We start from the raw sequence: 18,861 nt of genomic DNA, 5'->3' as shown, positions 1-18,861 counted from the left end.
TTAAGTGACCTCCTCCATAAGAGAGTATGGTTCATCAATGTTTCTCAGCTGAGGCCCACTTCTACAGATGCGTCAGACAAACTTGTATCTCACTCTCTCTCCGACTCTCTCTCTCTCTTACTGTGTGTCTCTCTCTCCTTCTCTCTCGCTGGCTCACAGCTCACACAGCTTGCTGGGGATAAGGCCTCAGCCACAGTGCTGTGACGGCAGATGGCAACTGGCTCAAAAAGGTTGGCACGTCATCGGGAAATGTGCTGCACCAAAGATGTCCTTTTTAATTAAAAGATTTTGATCTTTGGTGAACTGCAGAATGTTGGAAAAAATGAGACAGCCTGTGGTCTGAAATACAAGGACATGATATGAAAGGATAATAAAGAAATAAAGTTAATACTTCTCCCTACAGTATATGCTCTATTCCATTTTATACTGAAAAGTCTAAAAGGCACTGTACATACTCAGTCAGCCAGATACTGAGTAGGAGGATATCTAGAACAAAACACAAAAGGATGGAAATTTGACAAAAAAAATTAATAAAATATTCATCAATTTTTTACATGTTCAAGAAAAAGAACCCTTATTCATCTATTTGTCACATAAACTGACTGTACCAACCCACATGACATCTAATGACTGCATTTTTGCACCTTGATTTAAAGTCTGTGGCACCACATCTTTATTTAACATGCACTTAAAGGAGGTTGTCAGCACCAATGTTGTGACGTTGTCCAGAGGTTTCTTGGCAGCCACAAGAGACCTGTTTGCCTCTGACATTCGGGCTGGGCTGCAGACCTTCAGAGTCAGATGGACACAGAGTGAGTGCTGCACTTCAATCCAGGAGGCACCATGGCAGATGGATAACAATATAGAGTATGCAGGTCTTGTACACACTAGAGATGGTGAATAGCTCATGGTATGCTGTGCTTAGTTATTGAGTAGCATGGGCATAGCTTTTAACATGTTTGCACTTGTCCTGGTAAATTAAAGAAACAGTCCCAACTGCTGCTCCAGACATGCCACATAACATGGTGCATGTCAGGGTAAATCAACGGGCAACGCCATGCCTCACCAAAGACAGACACTTGAGCTGACTCGTGCGGGTCACAGGGGCCCGCCAAGTACCACTGTGTTGCTTCATAGAGGCACAGCTGCTCACATGTGGATTATTCTGTCAGTCTCAGACATTCACTGATATGACAGCAACTGATTTTAGTGCAGCCTCTGTGGAATTGTCTCTGGTTCCGTCTTAAATTTAACATGCTGAGTAGACGGGGACTCTAAAGTTCGCGGAGAAGCACAGAAAGGAGAGGTGATTAGTGAGAGTATGAAATGCTACAGACCGTGTTTTATTATCAATGACAACCTTAGTGCATACAGAGTCACATTGTGCACAGTGTGCAACTGTTTGTACTGAAGAATTACTATTCATGTTTAGTTTACGCATTTACTTATCTTAACTACCCTCTCAGTCTCTTAATGTGTTTGTGAACTGGCATGTTTGTGGTTTGCAAAAGCAAATGTTTTTAAGGATCTCCATCTATTTGTGTGGATATTTGTGACACTGTTCTAGCGACCTGTGTATCACCAAGAAATACACAAGTGTAATGCTTCAGCTGGACTGAGACACAGTGCTGGCTGGTTTCCAAATACCTGAAGAACAGTCTATTGTGTGTTTTTTTAAATATGCCTTGGTGGACAACACATCTCAATCAACACTTCAATTTTTTACTTGGAAACCACAGCATATATTACTGGGATACACAAGAAATATTAAAATATAATGTGTTGTATCTGTGTTAATGTTTAAAAACTAATTTTTAGGGGAAAAACCCTACAAAATAGGGTATTTCAGCACCTTCCACAAGGACCCATATGAGCATTTTCTGCTCTGACACCTCTGTGATTAAGGTGTGGCTATGTTTAGGCAGCTAAAACTATTTGGTTAAAGCAAGATCACCTTCATGGTTAAAAGACACTGCGCTTTTCTGGATAGGACAATCTTTGCAAGGCATCACAATAGAGCTTCTTCATTACAAAAATTGTTCACATGTTCCCAAACCCCCTTTTGTTTTCTTCCTTTTCTCTTTGACCAGCCTGTTTTTCCAAGAGCTCAGTGTCCCAAGGCAATGTTTGAAGAGTTATATTACATATTTTTTTAAACAAATTATATGCTTTCATTTACATATTGAAGTTAGATTCATTTTTGAAGCTTATACTAAAAAGGAAGTTACAACAAAATACTTGTGTATGTATCACATCATCAGTAATGAGGGTGTACTCAAAGGTTTCTTAGCTTTTCTTTCCTGGCCGATAATCACATTATAATGCATTGTAACAGTGATTATAATGCATTATAATATATGTATTACAATTATGAGAATTATAATACACTATGATCCTTGCAAAAAATGTTATGCAATTATGAAGTATTTATGATACTTGACTACTTAGTCATTATAAAATGCTTTATAATGTGTTGTGATTATTATTATAAAGCATTATGAATATTTATGAGTGCTTATAACTATAATTATACAGTGTTATAAGCAGATTATATGCATTAAAAGTACGTTTATAATGCATTATAGACATGGGCATCATAGAAAGTGTTACCAAAATTTCAATACATTTATTGACATTTAGTACATTTTTTTGCAAGCACCACAAGCACTTTAATTTTAAACATTTTATACTATTAGACCTCAAACATCTGTGTTTTAATTAGTCTGTTAACATTAATAAGTGTTATGGTGTAGCACAGAAACTACATCTCTTTTCATTCCAAGAGAATTTCAATAGTTTAATCATGTTTTTTGCTTTGGTAAAGATAAATATGCTAAATGCTCAATATTTGTTTTGGGCTTATTTTTTTAGATTATTTATCCGCATATGCAACAAAGATGCATATGCATTAACCAGAAGTGCAACAACTACCAGATGCCCCCTTTAGGCTTGATTTGGTTTCAGCCTCATATAAATATGGTCTTCACTAAACTGACATATTGTTTCACAGGAGCCAGCAAGATATTCCTTCAGACCAATAAGCTGTCTATCTGACGTAATTGGGTTTGAGCTTGAGATAATAACATTGATGTCCTTACCTGTAAGAACCCATCCAATTTTATAAGCTCATCACATGTGCAAATAAAATTTAATTCTTACCAGTAACTGCAACTGTCAGGTAAATGTAATTTATTAATGCACAAATACAAATATTATGCTCTGAAAAGCAGTATTATAGTCTAACAAAAGGAGATATTACCTTGTACTTAAGTGCACTTAAGTGTCAAAATATTAGTACAAAGCCTCTGAGAGTTATTCATCTTTTGTGATAAGCAGCAGTCGTGCTTTATGAGCAGTTTCTTGAAAACGTACATCACTACATAAAGCAAATGCAGACATGCTATGATACATATTGTACTGCATTATAAATGTTTCTTATGAAAGTAGGTTTTTAAATGTAACAGTACATTTGCATTATTTCTATCTCGTAGAGTAAGCGTCTTATCTTCACTCCTGTTTGCTTCTCTTTTTCAGGTTTTTTTTTTTTTTTTTTTAAATCTGACAGTATGATTAAAGGAGCATTAGCTCACTTGTCATCCTAGTGTTTGAAGAAGATTTACTGTTACCTTCGGTGAGCATTTTCCAGCTGATGTTTAATACTTCTTTGTATTTCCTCTTCAGATTTTTATAGCAACATGTAAACCTTTAGTTAAGAAAAAAACAAAACCTGAAGGGAAGTTTTCACACAGGCGTTTTGTGCGGCCAGGCACATGTTTCTCTTGGTAGCAGATGGTCGTCTGATTTGCACAGTGACAGATCACTCATATTGCCATTGACGCTAATGGCTGTGGAATTGAGTGGGGACACTGGGGCAGCAATGCAGTCTTACATCCATGTCCAATCAGTGTGAAGCAAAGCAACCTGTCACAATAATTATGACAGAACTATTGAGACAATTTTTTGGCGACAATCTCACTGTCCCACTAGTGTTCCCCTTGATTGGCCTCGGTAGCTTGCAAAGTCATTGTCATTTCTCACAACTTCATTACTTGGTGGCACAAAGCAATTTCCATCGTCTGTGCTTTCCCCACTCTGTTACCCCTAAAGGGAGTTCACGCCATATGTGCATGACAACACCCTGTCGGATAGACAAGGTGATGTCTTCTAAGAGTCTCCTTTGGAGTTATCTCTCATTATAATAGTGAGCCTTGTCTTTTTTTTATTATAATGATTTGTATTCCAAGTTATCTGGAATATGTCTTATTGCTGATGCTGAATTCAGGTTAGTGTAATGGCCCCTGACTGTGGGCCTTTACGGAATGAAATTAGACTTGCCTTGCTATATTATTGCTCTGTGCATTTATAATCTTACATTTTTAATCCTCAATAAAGTCAATTCTCATTTCAGGAATCTGTCTTAACAGCTGGCCACATCTTCAAACTGATCTTTTAAAGCAGTAGGCTAATGAGTAGGCCACTGTTTACGCCTCACACCACTCTCATTGGAGTATTTCTCTACAAAACACACACACACAAACACACATATACAAACACATGCACTCCACACAGTGTTATCATAGCACTTAAAACATCAGATGAGTAGATTAGTGCGTTAATCTCACTCTGGATCTGAGGCATCTCTCTCCCTAGTCCTTCCCTCAGCCTGCTGTGAAATATCCCATCCACTCAACTGTAAATAAGTGCTAACAAGATTATCAGATTACCCTTCATCCAGGGCACACAGCGACTGCTGGGCACAGTAACTGCAATGATTTAAAAATCCCTGTAAAATAATTGTGCTAGTAGGCACCATTTTAATGCAAATATTACCAAAGGCTCACAAAGCTCAGGGGCAGCGTAAAATACTTTTACTGTTTGCAATATGAAATATATTTCTAAAAGTCACAGTGAATATAAGAAGAGTGCAGTTGGAGCAGGTCTTCAGTTAAGAAAATTCTCCCAGTTTTCTCCGTATTTCTTAAATAGGGTGTCAAGAAACTGGGCCAAGTTTAATTGAATTGACTGAAACAGATTAATCCCAGTATTTTTTTAAATTATTTAATATTTCCATGAATGAATATTGTACTTTATTGTGCAAGTTGTAAGAAGAAGTGTTATGGTATTAAATTATATATAATTGGCATTGCAATGGTATGCTGATGTTAAATGATTAAGTATACTGTTTTCATTAGGGTCCTCTCTGATGCTGCTATTATTTATATCATAGCAGTGGCACAGTGAATTTATTAAGTGAGTATATTCCAAAGTCATCCTGTCAGCTAGTTTTTGTTTTACGACTGTGGTATAAACTTGATTTAATGTCCTTGCTCAGGTACAGTGGCTGGGCTGGACTGAGCCAACAGAGAAAACAAAAGAGACAAGCACTCCCTCTTTTTTCCTCTGCCACTATAGTAAATATATGTATATGCAAATTAGCTTGTGAAATAAAATGATCCAAATAGCTTGATGGGAAAATGTTATATTTAATCTGTGGAATTTGACTCATTGACGAAATAGAGGGAGAGGGATTGCTGGGGATGCATGGGTAAGCCTCCTTGTCTCATGAATTGCATGTCAGATTTGACTCATGGATTTATATGTATAATACTGATTTTGTCATTACAGAAAGTATATTAAAGGCACAGAATGAGATCTAAAGGTTGTACCTGTATGTGGGCTGCCACTGGAGAAAGCTAAATGCTGTACAAGCTGTGTGAGCAAGTCAGTCAATGCAAACCTTAATTTGGTGTTGCTTTTATGAATTGCAAGCAAAATATTACATATACGTTCTACATCATTGTAGAAATCATTCAAATCAACAAGCGTACAGTATATTCACAATAAAAAAAATCTTGGTAAATAAGAAGCTGTTATCTCCAAAGCAAATACTGTGATTGGCATGTACTTTGTTCTGTTTCTCTGTCAAAATGTGGTGATAGCACCTGCCCAGTCCTTCTGTTTGTCTGCTAGTGGCTTGTCCGGTTTCCTCGCCGTCTGTTTCATCTGTATGTGTCTCTCTGTTTCATTGGTGTTTGTTTCCTAGTATCTTTGGCAGTGTCATTGGCTTTCTCTACAGCCTGTTCTTTCTCTTTTTGTTCTTCTTTTTCTTTTTATCTTTTTCTGTACTCCCTCCTGAACTGATTGTGAATCAGAAAATGTAAAAAATTAACACAAGTTTATGTCCTACATAAAGTCAAATGATAGTGAAAGGTCCATCAAGTTGACAGCAGACACCTACAACATAGTACCATAATTACTTTTTTTTTCTCCCACAAGGTGGTTTGGATTTTATACAAACTGAATTGTCATTGGCCATTTGCATGGCTTTCCAGTATTTATTTCATCCAAGCCATTTTCTATTAATTTTAAATTACTTTCAAGTAACTCTTGGTGCAAACACATGTAGAGTCACCTTTTAGCGATTAATTTAATCTTATTGAATCCCAAAGTAATATTTTCTTACCAGCAAATTCATTACAAACATCAGATTATTTGACCTGTTTACGACATAATTCCACAGAAGCCTAACATAATGGTTTTCAATCATGTCAGCTGTGAAATGTGTTCAATCAGATGAACCTTGTTTGTGAACAATTCCCATATGTTAACCACAATCCCAGAGTGATATGAACAGTTTACAAGAACACATACCAGCAGATGACATGGAGCAATGCAATTGACAACTAGCAGCCCAGTTTAATGGCCTTCTTACAAGACATCGCGTGATGTCAGTGGCAGATTGCAAACGTCAAAGATGGTTCATTTGATCCTTGTTGCCGGCTGTCAAGCAACAGTGGAAGCAAATACACTAATGGTGTACATGTCTCTCTTCCTCTCTCTTGTTTTCCTCTTGCGTTTTTCTTCTCGCACACCTACATGTATGAACACACAGGTGGTCTGGTCACCAAAATCAAAGACAAACGGCAGTGATAAAAACAGACTGGATAGAAGACTGATGCTGGATGTTTCATAGCACAGCTTCAGATGTTGCCATGGTGCTACAAAAGTGCACTGATGGGTTTTCTTTTCTCAGTCTTTTCTCACTTTAATCTTCAGCTGTATTTATATCACTTTGCTTTGTGCTGCCTGTCCATCCCTGTTTCTATTTTCCTTCATCCAACTATCTGTTATTACAATGAACAAAGTTCAAATCAGCAGTGATTATTATGACATATACAATGTGTACAGTATTATATTGATTCTCTCTACTTACTCCTTGAATCACTATATAACAACTGTACTATTCACTGTTATGAATTATGGACAGGGTTACCAATTTACAGTAAGTATTAACAAACATATTATATTATATAATTACAACTAATATCATATTATCTGTTTTTTGTGTAATAATGAAACATATCACTGCTGAACAAAATGATACAGATGATTGATACCACACTGCTCTCTCTCCATCTCTCTCTTTTTTGTGTTGGTAATATAATCATTAATTTACTGCTTATACTTAACTAATCTCAATAAATTAATTTTATTTACATCCTTCTGTATTGACTTCATCTTCACTTTTCACCACGGACGTGTGCATCTGGCAAAATTAAATTAGCACTGATCGCACCATTTCCAACACGACACTAGTTAAATTCAGTTATTCAACTGTCCCTCAAAAAAAAAAAAAATTCTGTGATCTTAGTTTGGTCTCTCTGTCAAGCTGAACCCTTTAAATATAGAAGGTGGTCTCCAGTTGTAGGGTCCATCTTATGAATACCACTGATCGATCTGCCAACCTTCCCCACACACACATACACGCACACACGCACACACAGCAGTCTCCAGAGTGTGCGTTGGACAAAATCTAAAGTCAAGCATGAATACAGAGGCTGACAGGCCAATTATCAGATGTACTCTTCGCGCCGCATCCCCACCTCTGAAGGGAAGCAGATGTGAGAATCCTGTCGCCTTCACTCAAGCCTGTACAATGACATGGCCCAACAACAAAAGGCACAGCCTTCACAAAGAATTGAGATGGACAGAGTTGTAAATCTCATCTTGTCATACAGTTTTATCTGCTGGGTTTTCCCATCTCAGGCCTTCAAAAGATGTGATGTAGTGTGGGGATGTTCGTCAGAACTTGAAAAGTGTCTGACTTTTCCCCCCACAAGTTTCGATTGGGAATTGCAGTCCTCAGTATTGATTCTTTTATCTTTGCTGCCTGTGTTATGCAGTAGTTTCTGTGGAAACTTCATGATGTTTTGTAAAATATGAAAATGTCACTTGTGGGGATAACATGACTGTATCACTCCATTTTAGGCTCAAAAATACTTTACGTAACTGAAGAATCTCTCTTTGCTCTGCAGGTGAATGTAGTTCCAGCATGTGTCAGAGCCTTGACCAAAATGCTGTACTGTCCATACTGTCGCGGCATGCCTGGGCTGAAACCCTGTCACAACTACTGTCACAACGTTATGAGGGGCTGTCTGGCGAACCAGGCAGACCTGGATGCTGAATGGAACCTCTTCATTGGTAAGAAAAAAATAAATAAATAAATAAATTCTTATTCAAATCAAGTGCCCTTGCACCCGTTTCTCATCTTCTCTCAGTAATCTTTGTGTGTGTGGCTGTCTATCTGTCTGTCTTTGTGCATACTTGAGCTTGTACTTCTAAGTCTGCATGTTACTTTTCCAAGGCAGTGTCTTTGAATAGTCTCTGTGGGAATTCAGTAGGATGTGTTGTGTTAGATTCCGCTCTAAAGGATTTACAGAGACAAAACTGAAATCTTATTTGTGCAACCATTCCCTCTTTTTTTGTGTCTGAAATGTTTTTTGATATTGCTGGAACCCTGGCATAGTGCTTAAAGCTCTGGTCCCTGCTGTTTGGGATTGATAAAGGAGAGCAGATCCTAGGCAAACACATTTTCTATAGTGTTTCCAGCTGAGCTCGGTGAGTAATATAGCACTTCAGTTAGGCTGTAAGTAGCTGGCTGCTGTAAGCCCTCCTGTTAAATGGACACCAAGGAGGCACATAGAGTGTTCCCTCTGGATCTTTTGTAGGCCAATGCTTTATTTGTTATGTACCCCATTTCCAACCCCCAACTCACCCACCCACTCTAACTGATTTTTTTAAATGGGGCAACGTCTTTTTTTTTTTTTTTTTTTTTTTTCCTTGTGACATCCCTGAAGACTGTGTGTCAAACGAACTGCACTTCTAAGCTTTTGGCTGTTGTGTGACAGGCCTGTCGTTCGAGAAACCATCAGATGACGTACCGCTCATTCTCTCCGATGGCACGTCTGAAGTCTCAGATCAACGCGGGCCCCTATGCACTGAATGAGATGTCTCACAGCTTTATGACATGTGTTAAAAAGTTAGTGTCTTGTTCAGTTGTGAGGAGGCACATCTATTGCCGCAAAGGGACGTTCGGCTTGACAGTAATGGAAAAAGCTGTTGTTGCAACAGAATGATGAATCTGGTTAGACAAAAACACCCTTGAGGTGTAGAAAATGTGGATTTTTAATTTTGAACAAGTTTTCGTGCAGACATTGGGTTTTTTTGCCATGGAAAAACATTTGTTGTTGAAGGTATTATAATTAGACATTTAGAACCCAGGGGATGTTTATTTTCACCATGAAAGACTCATTTTTTGATGTCTGCTGACATTTTGTATTCATTATCTGTTGCTAAAGAACTTCGATTTGCTTACTATGCAGCTTGCAAGAAATATTGATTTGCCTTTCAGAGAAAACTTCTAAATGTATCAAGGGTCAGTTCTCACCACTGGAGCACATCTCTGCATTATAGAAATGTATGGATTGAGCCTGTACACAGTCTGTCATTGTCATCCCTTCACATCATCACTTGTTAGAGAGGATTAGATTAGAGGCATAGCCTCCAATTTTATAAGAACACTCAATGACATTTACCTGTGGACTTGTTCATGCTTAAATGTCACTATTGATACCATTGATTGGTAAGACAACAGAGGGAGATTCAAGGCTTTTTATTTAGTTTCAAACATCCGCAGAATGAAAGAAAAGAGACATGAGTTTTGAAAATTGTCTATAATCTTTCTAAATCCAGCTGAATCTAGTACATTTATGGAATGATCTCTCTACGATGTACAAACTTGAGTTTATTTCATTTTTACAGTAGTGGAACAAATCAAAATTGAGAAGTCTATTGCAGCATCTGTTGTAGATAATAAACACTGAATGAAACGGAGAATGCATCATATTTAACATATTGTAAATATAATTTCACATGTAAGTAAAATACTGTAAATCAAGAAAAACACAACCCTGCACAAAAATTAAATACTCAACATTTTTAATGTCAGTTATTTGCTGTTCAGTAAGATTCAGTGGAATCAACTGATTTTCAAATCTACATATCTAGCATTTTTAAAACCTTCTTTGGCTCACTATTTTCACCACGACATTCTGACACTGTTCTTTTTGTTGTCTTGACAAATGACACTGTCTGGCCCATTTGACACTTTCCACTCATTTCCATTTGTCAAGAATCCCTGCAGAAAACACTTGCAGGTTAAACTGGACTAACTCTGGTAAACACACAAGACAAATAGGTAGAAATTTCTAGCGTAGCAACATCAGGCCTACAGACAACACTGAATACAACACCTGCATGTCATAGCCTACTAGAAAAATGCACAGGTGTAATTAATAACATGAATGCTGGCTGCATTCAGTGTAGATGAGCCAATTCCAGGTCCCTGCCACTGTGCAAGCGGACTCACTGGCATGGCTGAATAGGGCACTTTCATTGAACGGTGCCATTATTAATGTCATCAGTTAGACCTGTGTTTTTCCTGCTATGACAAAATGGCTGCTGTGAAAAAGGTCTGTTGTATAAAACTCAGCAGGTTGTACATTTTATGACATTGTTTATTATATGGAAATATGAGTTGTGATTCCAGTGAGGAAGACAGAAAATGGACACCGACAAGCATTTTTTCATTAAACTAAATGGAACATTTTTCTTTAACGTTTTTTGTCAATTTGAGTTGAATTGCGAGCTAATGATTGTGTCAGATGAGGTAAGCATTTCAAACAGAACAAGCGTGAAGCCCGTCCAGGCCAACGGTGCGTGTGCATATTAGTCCATGACTCATTTCCAGCTCAATACAGAAAAATAGTAGACCTGAGAAATATGGCTAAAAATAATGTCTTAATATTCGTAAACCTTATTGAAACAGCTTTATGAAATGAAAAATATTTTAGACTAGCCAGGCTGTAATAAACTTTAGATTTGAACAGACCAGTGAAAACATATTGTTTGTATGTCCTTTAAACAAAATAGAGTAATGCAAATACAAATTATAATACAAATGCAGCCTAAATAATCAGCTAAATGGCTGCATAACACTGCGGTGTACTGCAAAATACTGTTACAGTGAAATCTAAAAAGCCAGTTGTCAATGATCACAACATGGAGCAACTACAGGACTGTATGAACTTTTTCCTGCTTCCTCTCATACATTTATAGAAATGTTCTCTGCATGTTCCCTCATTCCCAAAACACAAAACACACGGTGACATCAACTTCTGCTGACATATTGTAAGACAACAGTATTCGGCCAAAGTGAAATAATAAATGGAGCGTGCTTTATTCTCTCTCTCTCTCCCTCTCTCTCTCTCTCTCTCTCTCTCTCTCTCTCTCTCTCTCACTGACAACAAACAAAAAAAACTGATTCACATCACATCAACACATGAAAGTCACATCACACGGCGGATTTTTTTGTTGGAAAAATGAAGATCAAGGAATGTATGTCATCATTTTGCCATAAAGAATATGTATTTCATCTGATGAAATACAGTAGAAGACATTATGTCTTTTGCCTCTGCTGAAAGTGTGAAACAAGGAACTCAAGTTGCAACAGTTGAGTAGATCTTCTGTTTTAAGCCAAAACTAAATGTACTAATGTACTAATGTCTTGTGGGTCCATAGTAACAGATCATACAGGCTTCTTCTTTCATTTTCACAGAAAAGTCAATAAATTACAAGGTAAATGTGCATAATGAGGCATTGAAATCACTGTAATCTCAAAAATAATGCCATTTTTTTGCCCATCCAAAACAAACTGAGATATTTAAGCAATTATATACTTGTACGTATCCATATAATCAGATAAAGATTTAATTATTCTGTGCTTCTTCTATAATACATACAACACTTGTGTGAAGTCTTTATAAATACTTGAAACATTTTTATTTTTCTTGTTTGTAAAAACAGTAGATAAAAGCATATGTTAGAATATTTTATATTCCCTTTCCATATAACATAGTGGCTTTTTTGCAACATTTCTGTAGGAAATAGAATAGAGGATGAAGATGAAAATGAACAGATATGATAACAACAAAACATGATTTTAGTTGAAAGCATGTCAAGGCAATGAAGTCAACATTTGAAAATGAAGTGCATTTAAAAACAAAAAGGGGGTTAGATTAACAACTGTACAAAGCCATTAAAATGTCACTTAACACAGAACATTAACAGCACAGTACCAGAAGTATTTATGAGACACGTTGTAATACAAATCGAGAAGACTTACGAGCTTGACTGACTGAAAGTAAATTCTACGCGATTTAACAAACTGATGGTTTTAATATACACATTTAAGGATTACTGTGGGGAGAGCAGAACAGAATATGCCACTGCCATGTTTATTCATGCAATCTGTAACACTGAGGCAATCATGACCTTGATGAATACTTTGATGTGGCCTACATACACTGCAGTATCCCTATTCAGAAGAAAGAAAAACGATTACAGCCATCCGTGTCATACATTTCAAAGTTCCAGTCAGTGTAATACAGTTGTTTCCAGTCTGCACAGGTTATCATGATGACTTCATGTCTTCCAGGCTGCAAATAGAAGACATGCTGTCAATTAGCCATGACCCTAAACCCACAGAAGGATGTGATTTACCTGCTTGTACCTGTGATTTTAGGCATCCGATGTGTGTGTGTGTGTATGTGTGTGTGTGTGTGTGTGTGTGTGTGTGTGTGTGTGTGTGTGTGTGTGTTCGAATGTTTAGGGGAAGAATTCATGGTTTGGCCAATGGAAGATACCAGACCATCAGTCACCTGCCATCATGACAAATTTAGCCAGCTCTGCATCATGACAGACACATCATTATCATTTTTCTTGTCAGCACCTTATTAAAATACCCTTAGAGAGAGAGAGAGAGAGAGAGAGAGAGAGAGAGAGAGAGGAACTCATGCAGTTATTCACGCACTACTTTTTCAGGCTTACCCCTCAACAACACCGCTTTTGACAGACAAGTGTCATCAGTTTAATATAATAACTTAATGGATTTACAGGAAAAGTAATGAACTCCTTCCAGCTTGAAATGAGAAGTCCTTTGTACACACCATTATCGTCCCTTATTGCGTGGACTTGCCTGTGCCTGTGTACACATTATTTCTCCTAATTAAGATATAGGCTTGTGTTGCCCTCTGTTGAGTCCTTTGACACCACAGTGTAAGCGATCCTTATTGATTTTATTTGCTCATTTCTTTTTAATTGCATGGATTGTGTCCCGGTGTAACTAGACCTCACCACAACCCCCTACTTCATAAGAATCCAAGCCAGTATTTTTTTTTCTGTCCTCCAAGAAGGACTTTCTGTGGTGTCTGCGAAATTATGAAGACAAACACCCTGCCAGCGCTTTACTTTAAATGATATAGATAGCTTTGCGGAAACTAAGCTCGCGCTCGGCTTTACTGCACAGAGTAGCCTACAAGATGTCCTCTTTGCTTGGTCCTGTAGGAAATGTGTTACCTTTCACACTGTAAAGACTCCTGTCACCTAACTTCCACATACTTCAACTGACTCAAATATGACATGAAATACTGCATCTTTAAGTTAAGCCTAAGAGGTTTTAACAGACACACATACACAGACACAGGCACTGATTGAGTACGAAGCCTGATGATCTCGGTAACAGACATGACAGGAACAAACAAGCTAGCTGGTGGGTTCTTGCCTGTCAGAGAGCTGAAGACTGGATGACTCAGTTAGCCTTAGAGAAGTGATCTCTATATCCTTAGTGTAACCCAGAAACCAGTATTTTTTCTTTCTAATTGCTTCTGGCTGTGCACAATCTGCAAAATGCTGCTTTTTCTGTATATTTGGCAAGACTACTTACACCGCCACATTTTAACAACTAACATATCATTTTCATAATACCACAGCTGATGGATGCTTGTGGCTATATTTCATTATAATTGTATTGCCTTCACACACAACCACACTTAATGCTATTCCTGTTAGATTTTATCTTCTTTATTATAATTCTGGAAAATATGTTATTTGTATTGTTAAGCACCGATGAACACATTGTTTTACACAATTAAACATTTTTTTTGAATTTGCATATACCTTAAAAGACTAAATAAAAATTTGTAGCAATCCCTTTATTGAAAAATCTGATGAGAAGATTGATACCACTCACATTTGTCAGTTAAATATGAAGCTACAGCCAGTAGGCGATTATTTTAGTTTGGCATAAAGACTAGAAGCAGAGGAAAACAGCCAGCAGGTTCTGTCCAAAGAGGGGAAATATCCAGTTTCCAGCATCTCTTAAGCATTATATCTTGTTCTGTGTTTGTACAAAAATCGAAACGTAAAAACTACAAGTTACAGGGCAGAGCCAGGTAAGGTCTCTTTAGAGTGTGTGTTTACTGTAACATGCAGGCTAGTTTAATGGAGAGTGAAAGCAAGAGATTAAGGGATAACCTTCAAGTTTTACTGCACATTGACAGCAGTGTCTGTGTGATCAATGAACTGTGGTGAATTTGAAGCAGTTGGTATGTAGTTAAAATAATTCAAACCTAATGGAACTAAAAATAATTTCATTGCTGTATATATATATATATATATATACATACATATACATATAACTACCATCAGATAGTTGATATTTCTGAATATCAAGCATAAACATTTTAACATTTCATTTTAACTTCAACTAAATAGATTATTGTGATGGTAGGCGAAAAATGTCCCCCAAAAAGCAAAAGATGGAGGACATCAGGTGTCAGTAATAGCTAAGCTAATAAAAATGATCTGTTATCAATCCAAACATCTTTGACAGAAACGTGTGTAGAACTAATGTCTATTACACTAAGGCCATCAGCCCCCTTCCCTTTTTTATCACTGGATCAGGAAGTTATTATTGAATGGATCGTTATAATATGGATATTATTTATAAGATCAATTACCCACAGCTTGTCCAATTGATTAGCTTGTTTGTGAATGCCACTCATCATTTTATCAGGAGAATCTTAGAAGCAGCCGCTTGACAGGCAGTTGCAGCTGCAGGAGCTCAGGTGAGCTCTGGTATCAGCAGGCAGTTGGCTCAAACACAGTAGCACATTATTTTTTGGTTATTTTTCTCTTATTTGCTTGTAACATTTATTATGGAAATGTATCATCTAAAGTTCACATATTTCACATTTAAATAATAATTTGTAGTCTCAGATATCAGTACAATTATATATCAAATATCTTAGTAAAATCAGAGAAAATATCACATATCCTGTTTTAGGCAAGTTGTATAACCAGATAGATATGGAGTAAAGTAAATAGTGTGTATTGTATATGTGCACATTTGAGAAAAAGAGATAAGTGAGTAAATGCACACATGGGCAACTGTGTATATATTGGCTGTCTGACCAAATATGTCCCTGCCAAAGTTAAAACCAATCCTACGCCCTGGAAAAAAAAACACTACATACACTGGAAAATAAACAGTTAACCAGCAGACGCCGTAGTGTCCTTCAGTGGTAGAAGTAGAGAGAAGCGTTAATGTTAAAAGACAAGAGTGTTCAAATGTGAGGAACAACAGACATGAGACTTCAGTTAAACAGAAAAAAACACCCTATCAAGAAATATGTGTTCAGGTATTGAGCTACAATCCAGCTGTAAGTACTCGAGAGAATGCCTGTGGAGACTTCCCAAAGGCAGACAAAAATGTTGGCAAGTTAGAGAGTCTTTTGCAATTGATTCACCTCTTTGCAGCTGCAAAGTGGAAAAAGTATTACAGGAAACTGACTCTGACGTCTTTGTAGCAGAGTGCTTTTGGCAGCATTTGTGTTTTTAGACGGGAGTGCTCTGAGTGAGAGTGAAAGGGTGAGGTTTGTTTCCAGTGAGCTTCTTCAACATGAACCTTTTCCAATGAGCTAAAAATTCAATTGTAACAATAGCGAAGTGTGCAGGTTGTGTCTTGTATCAAACCTGATTTGAAAATGGTTGACAAATGCAAGATGATTTCCTCCCTCATAAATTCTTTTTATGACATAAAATGACATAAAATATGAAACATCTGCAAGCTGTTGTAGCTCTTAAAATAAAACACAATTGCATCATAGAACTGTAGAACACACTTACAAAGACATAATGTGTTTGTAATCTGTTATGTCATGTCTGTGTGCCTTTATGTGTTCATCCACTGAGCCCTTCAAAGAAAGGTCAGAGAGCTTGGTGGACTTTTGGGACAAATATTAATCCATGGCTTTATCACAGTTAGTCTCTGTAGAGCACTCTTAGGGGATGGATTGATTCAAAATAATCTGCCATTGAAAGTTTACGATTATTTTTAAATGTTCAACTTTACACATATGTTCACTGAAAATTGTAGCATTTCAGCTATTTTTATTTGTTGCAGCTAGTTTATATTTTCTAGTTTCTAAAATCTCATTAAATTAGGGCTTCAACAAATGATTATTTTATTAACAATTAATTTGCCAGTTATTTTCACAATTAATCAATTAATCATTTGGTCAATAAAACATCAGAAAATGCTGAAAACACCCATCACAACATCCTGAAGTCCAAATGTCCGACTAACAGTCCACACCCCCCAGAATATTAAATTTACATTTAATAACCAAGTTATTAAGTTATTACTACTATAACAGTAGTGGGAGACCACGAAAAGCAACAAAGTCAAATTTGAGAGCCTGGAACCAGCAAATGTTTACCATTTTTGCTTGAAAAATGATTATTTGGTCATTAAATTAGTTGCTGATGAATTTTCTGTCAATTGACTAATTGATTTATCAACAAATCGTTGCAGTTCTACATTAAATACACATGCTCATAATACAGATGACATGAACAATGGATTGAACCCTAAATCCTGCATGCACTAAAGTATATACAGGTGCAAAAAAAAGTTAGTTTACCAGCACATTTCAACTATATGACCATTCCAAAAACATTTTCTGACCAGCTAAAGGTATATTAAAAAGACACTTACTGTAACTGTACGCTTACAGCAAAGCAAGCCACACCACACCTATATATTCCAGTCCCTCTGAGGTATCTGACACAAAGCCTAATTAGACCAAAGTTTGTTTGTTTTTTTTTTTATTTAAATGTATTGTGAGTCTGGCCTCTCGTTTCTAAGACAGTCCTACAACAATGAGAACTGGGAAATGGATGCATGAATGTTCGTCATTCAGCATGTTTACATACTAATAAAGGGATTAAAATCAATATCCAGACTAGAGGTTGACTGATAGTGGATTTTTAAAGGCCGATATAATAACTATAGTTTGGAGCAGGAAAAAGCCGATAGCCAATTAATCGGTCAGTATCACTCCCCCTCATCCCCACCCCCTGTGAAAAAATTTGACACTGTCAGAAATGAACAGTCTTTTACTTTATTAGAAACTGGATAACTGTTGAACTGAACGTCTAAGTAAAGTAATAAGAGTAAGTCAAGTAATAAAAACTTAAAACCTGCTCGTCCTCTCAATGTCAGGGCGAAGCCACTAACCAGCTGTTGGGATGTGTATCTTAGGATTTTATCTCTATCTTATCTATACTCTTATCTATCAATACTCCTACTGGTTCTTTTTCATTATTAAAGAACTGTGTTTCTTTAAATGATCATTATCAAAATTATTCAGAACAGGATTAGAATCGATTTTATGTTTTAAATATAACTAAATAATGTTTCCAGAGGAGCAACAGTAATGTTTACAACAGCAAAGTCACTATATAAACTGAATAATATCTCACTGGAGATTAATCTAATAATATTTCTGACATCACAATATTGAGTGAAGCATATAAACAAAGAAGAACACAGACATCAGTCAGTATCAGTCATTCCTTCCGTCCTCTGTGCTCCTCCCTTTGCTACTGCTGTGATTCACTGCTGCAGGTACTGCTGATAGGCGAGGGGGCTGGTTTGTCTCAGCCAGTAGCTATGTTAACAAGAATTTGCCAAGATATGTGGCAAACTAACCTAGAGAGGTAGGCTGCATAAAGACAGTTTTCATTTTAGCTTGTTGAACAGGTGATAATCTGTTTTAGGTATTGATTCATGTCATGATAAGAAGGTCATGGTGTTTTTTTCCGTTTTTTTAGCACAGAGACTGCACATAGAATAATTTTGTGAAAGTTGAAAATCATCAAGGAAACAGCAAATACAGCATGAACCTGATTTCATCTCGTGCCAGCATATTTTTAAGTGATTCATATGGTAATGGTGAAGAGGATTTGCGTGCTTTTGGTGTCTTATGGAAGTCATGGTTGACAGAAAGAATTAAGTTGAGTCCTGAATGTCTGAGATGTAATTAAAAAGTAATTACTAGCATGATACATTTATTAATGTACTTTCACAGTTTACAGAAATACTAATGCAACTACAGTAGATTAATAAATCAGAGGTCCCGTCATTCACTTTCTTAACTGGAGTGATGTGCATTTATGCAAATCAATGATTTGTTTTATGTATAAGTTATTTGTAAGCTTAGCACTTTGAAATTTCATTTCTACTTCAGTTTGACACATCCTCTTAGAGACAGAGTTCCTCTATCTCCCTGTCTCTTTCTAACACTGTGTGTGTCTGCATGTTTGAGATGAAGGACCTGG

At 36.8% G+C, this 18,861-nt stretch overlaps 1 protein-coding gene across 1 annotated transcript in view; it reads left to right on the top strand.

The window, feature by feature from the left end:
- Window positions 1-18,861, top strand: part of gpc6a (glypican 6a) — a 166,538-nt gene that overhangs the window by 96,385 nt on the left and 51,292 nt on the right. The window contains exon 4 of the mRNA XM_067586549.1: window positions 8,316-8,481. Within this exon, the coding sequence (XP_067442650.1) occupies window positions 8,316-8,481 (166 nt within the window). The remainder of the gene's footprint in view (window positions 1-8,315; window positions 8,482-18,861) is intronic.

Source organism: Thunnus thynnus, chromosome 1 (genome assembly GCF_963924715.1).
Source record: "Thunnus thynnus chromosome 1, fThuThy2.1, whole genome shotgun sequence".
Classification (NCBI taxonomy): Eukaryota; Metazoa; Chordata; class Actinopteri; order Scombriformes; family Scombridae; genus Thunnus; species Thunnus thynnus.
This window is presented reverse-complemented; position numbering and strand designations above follow the sequence as displayed.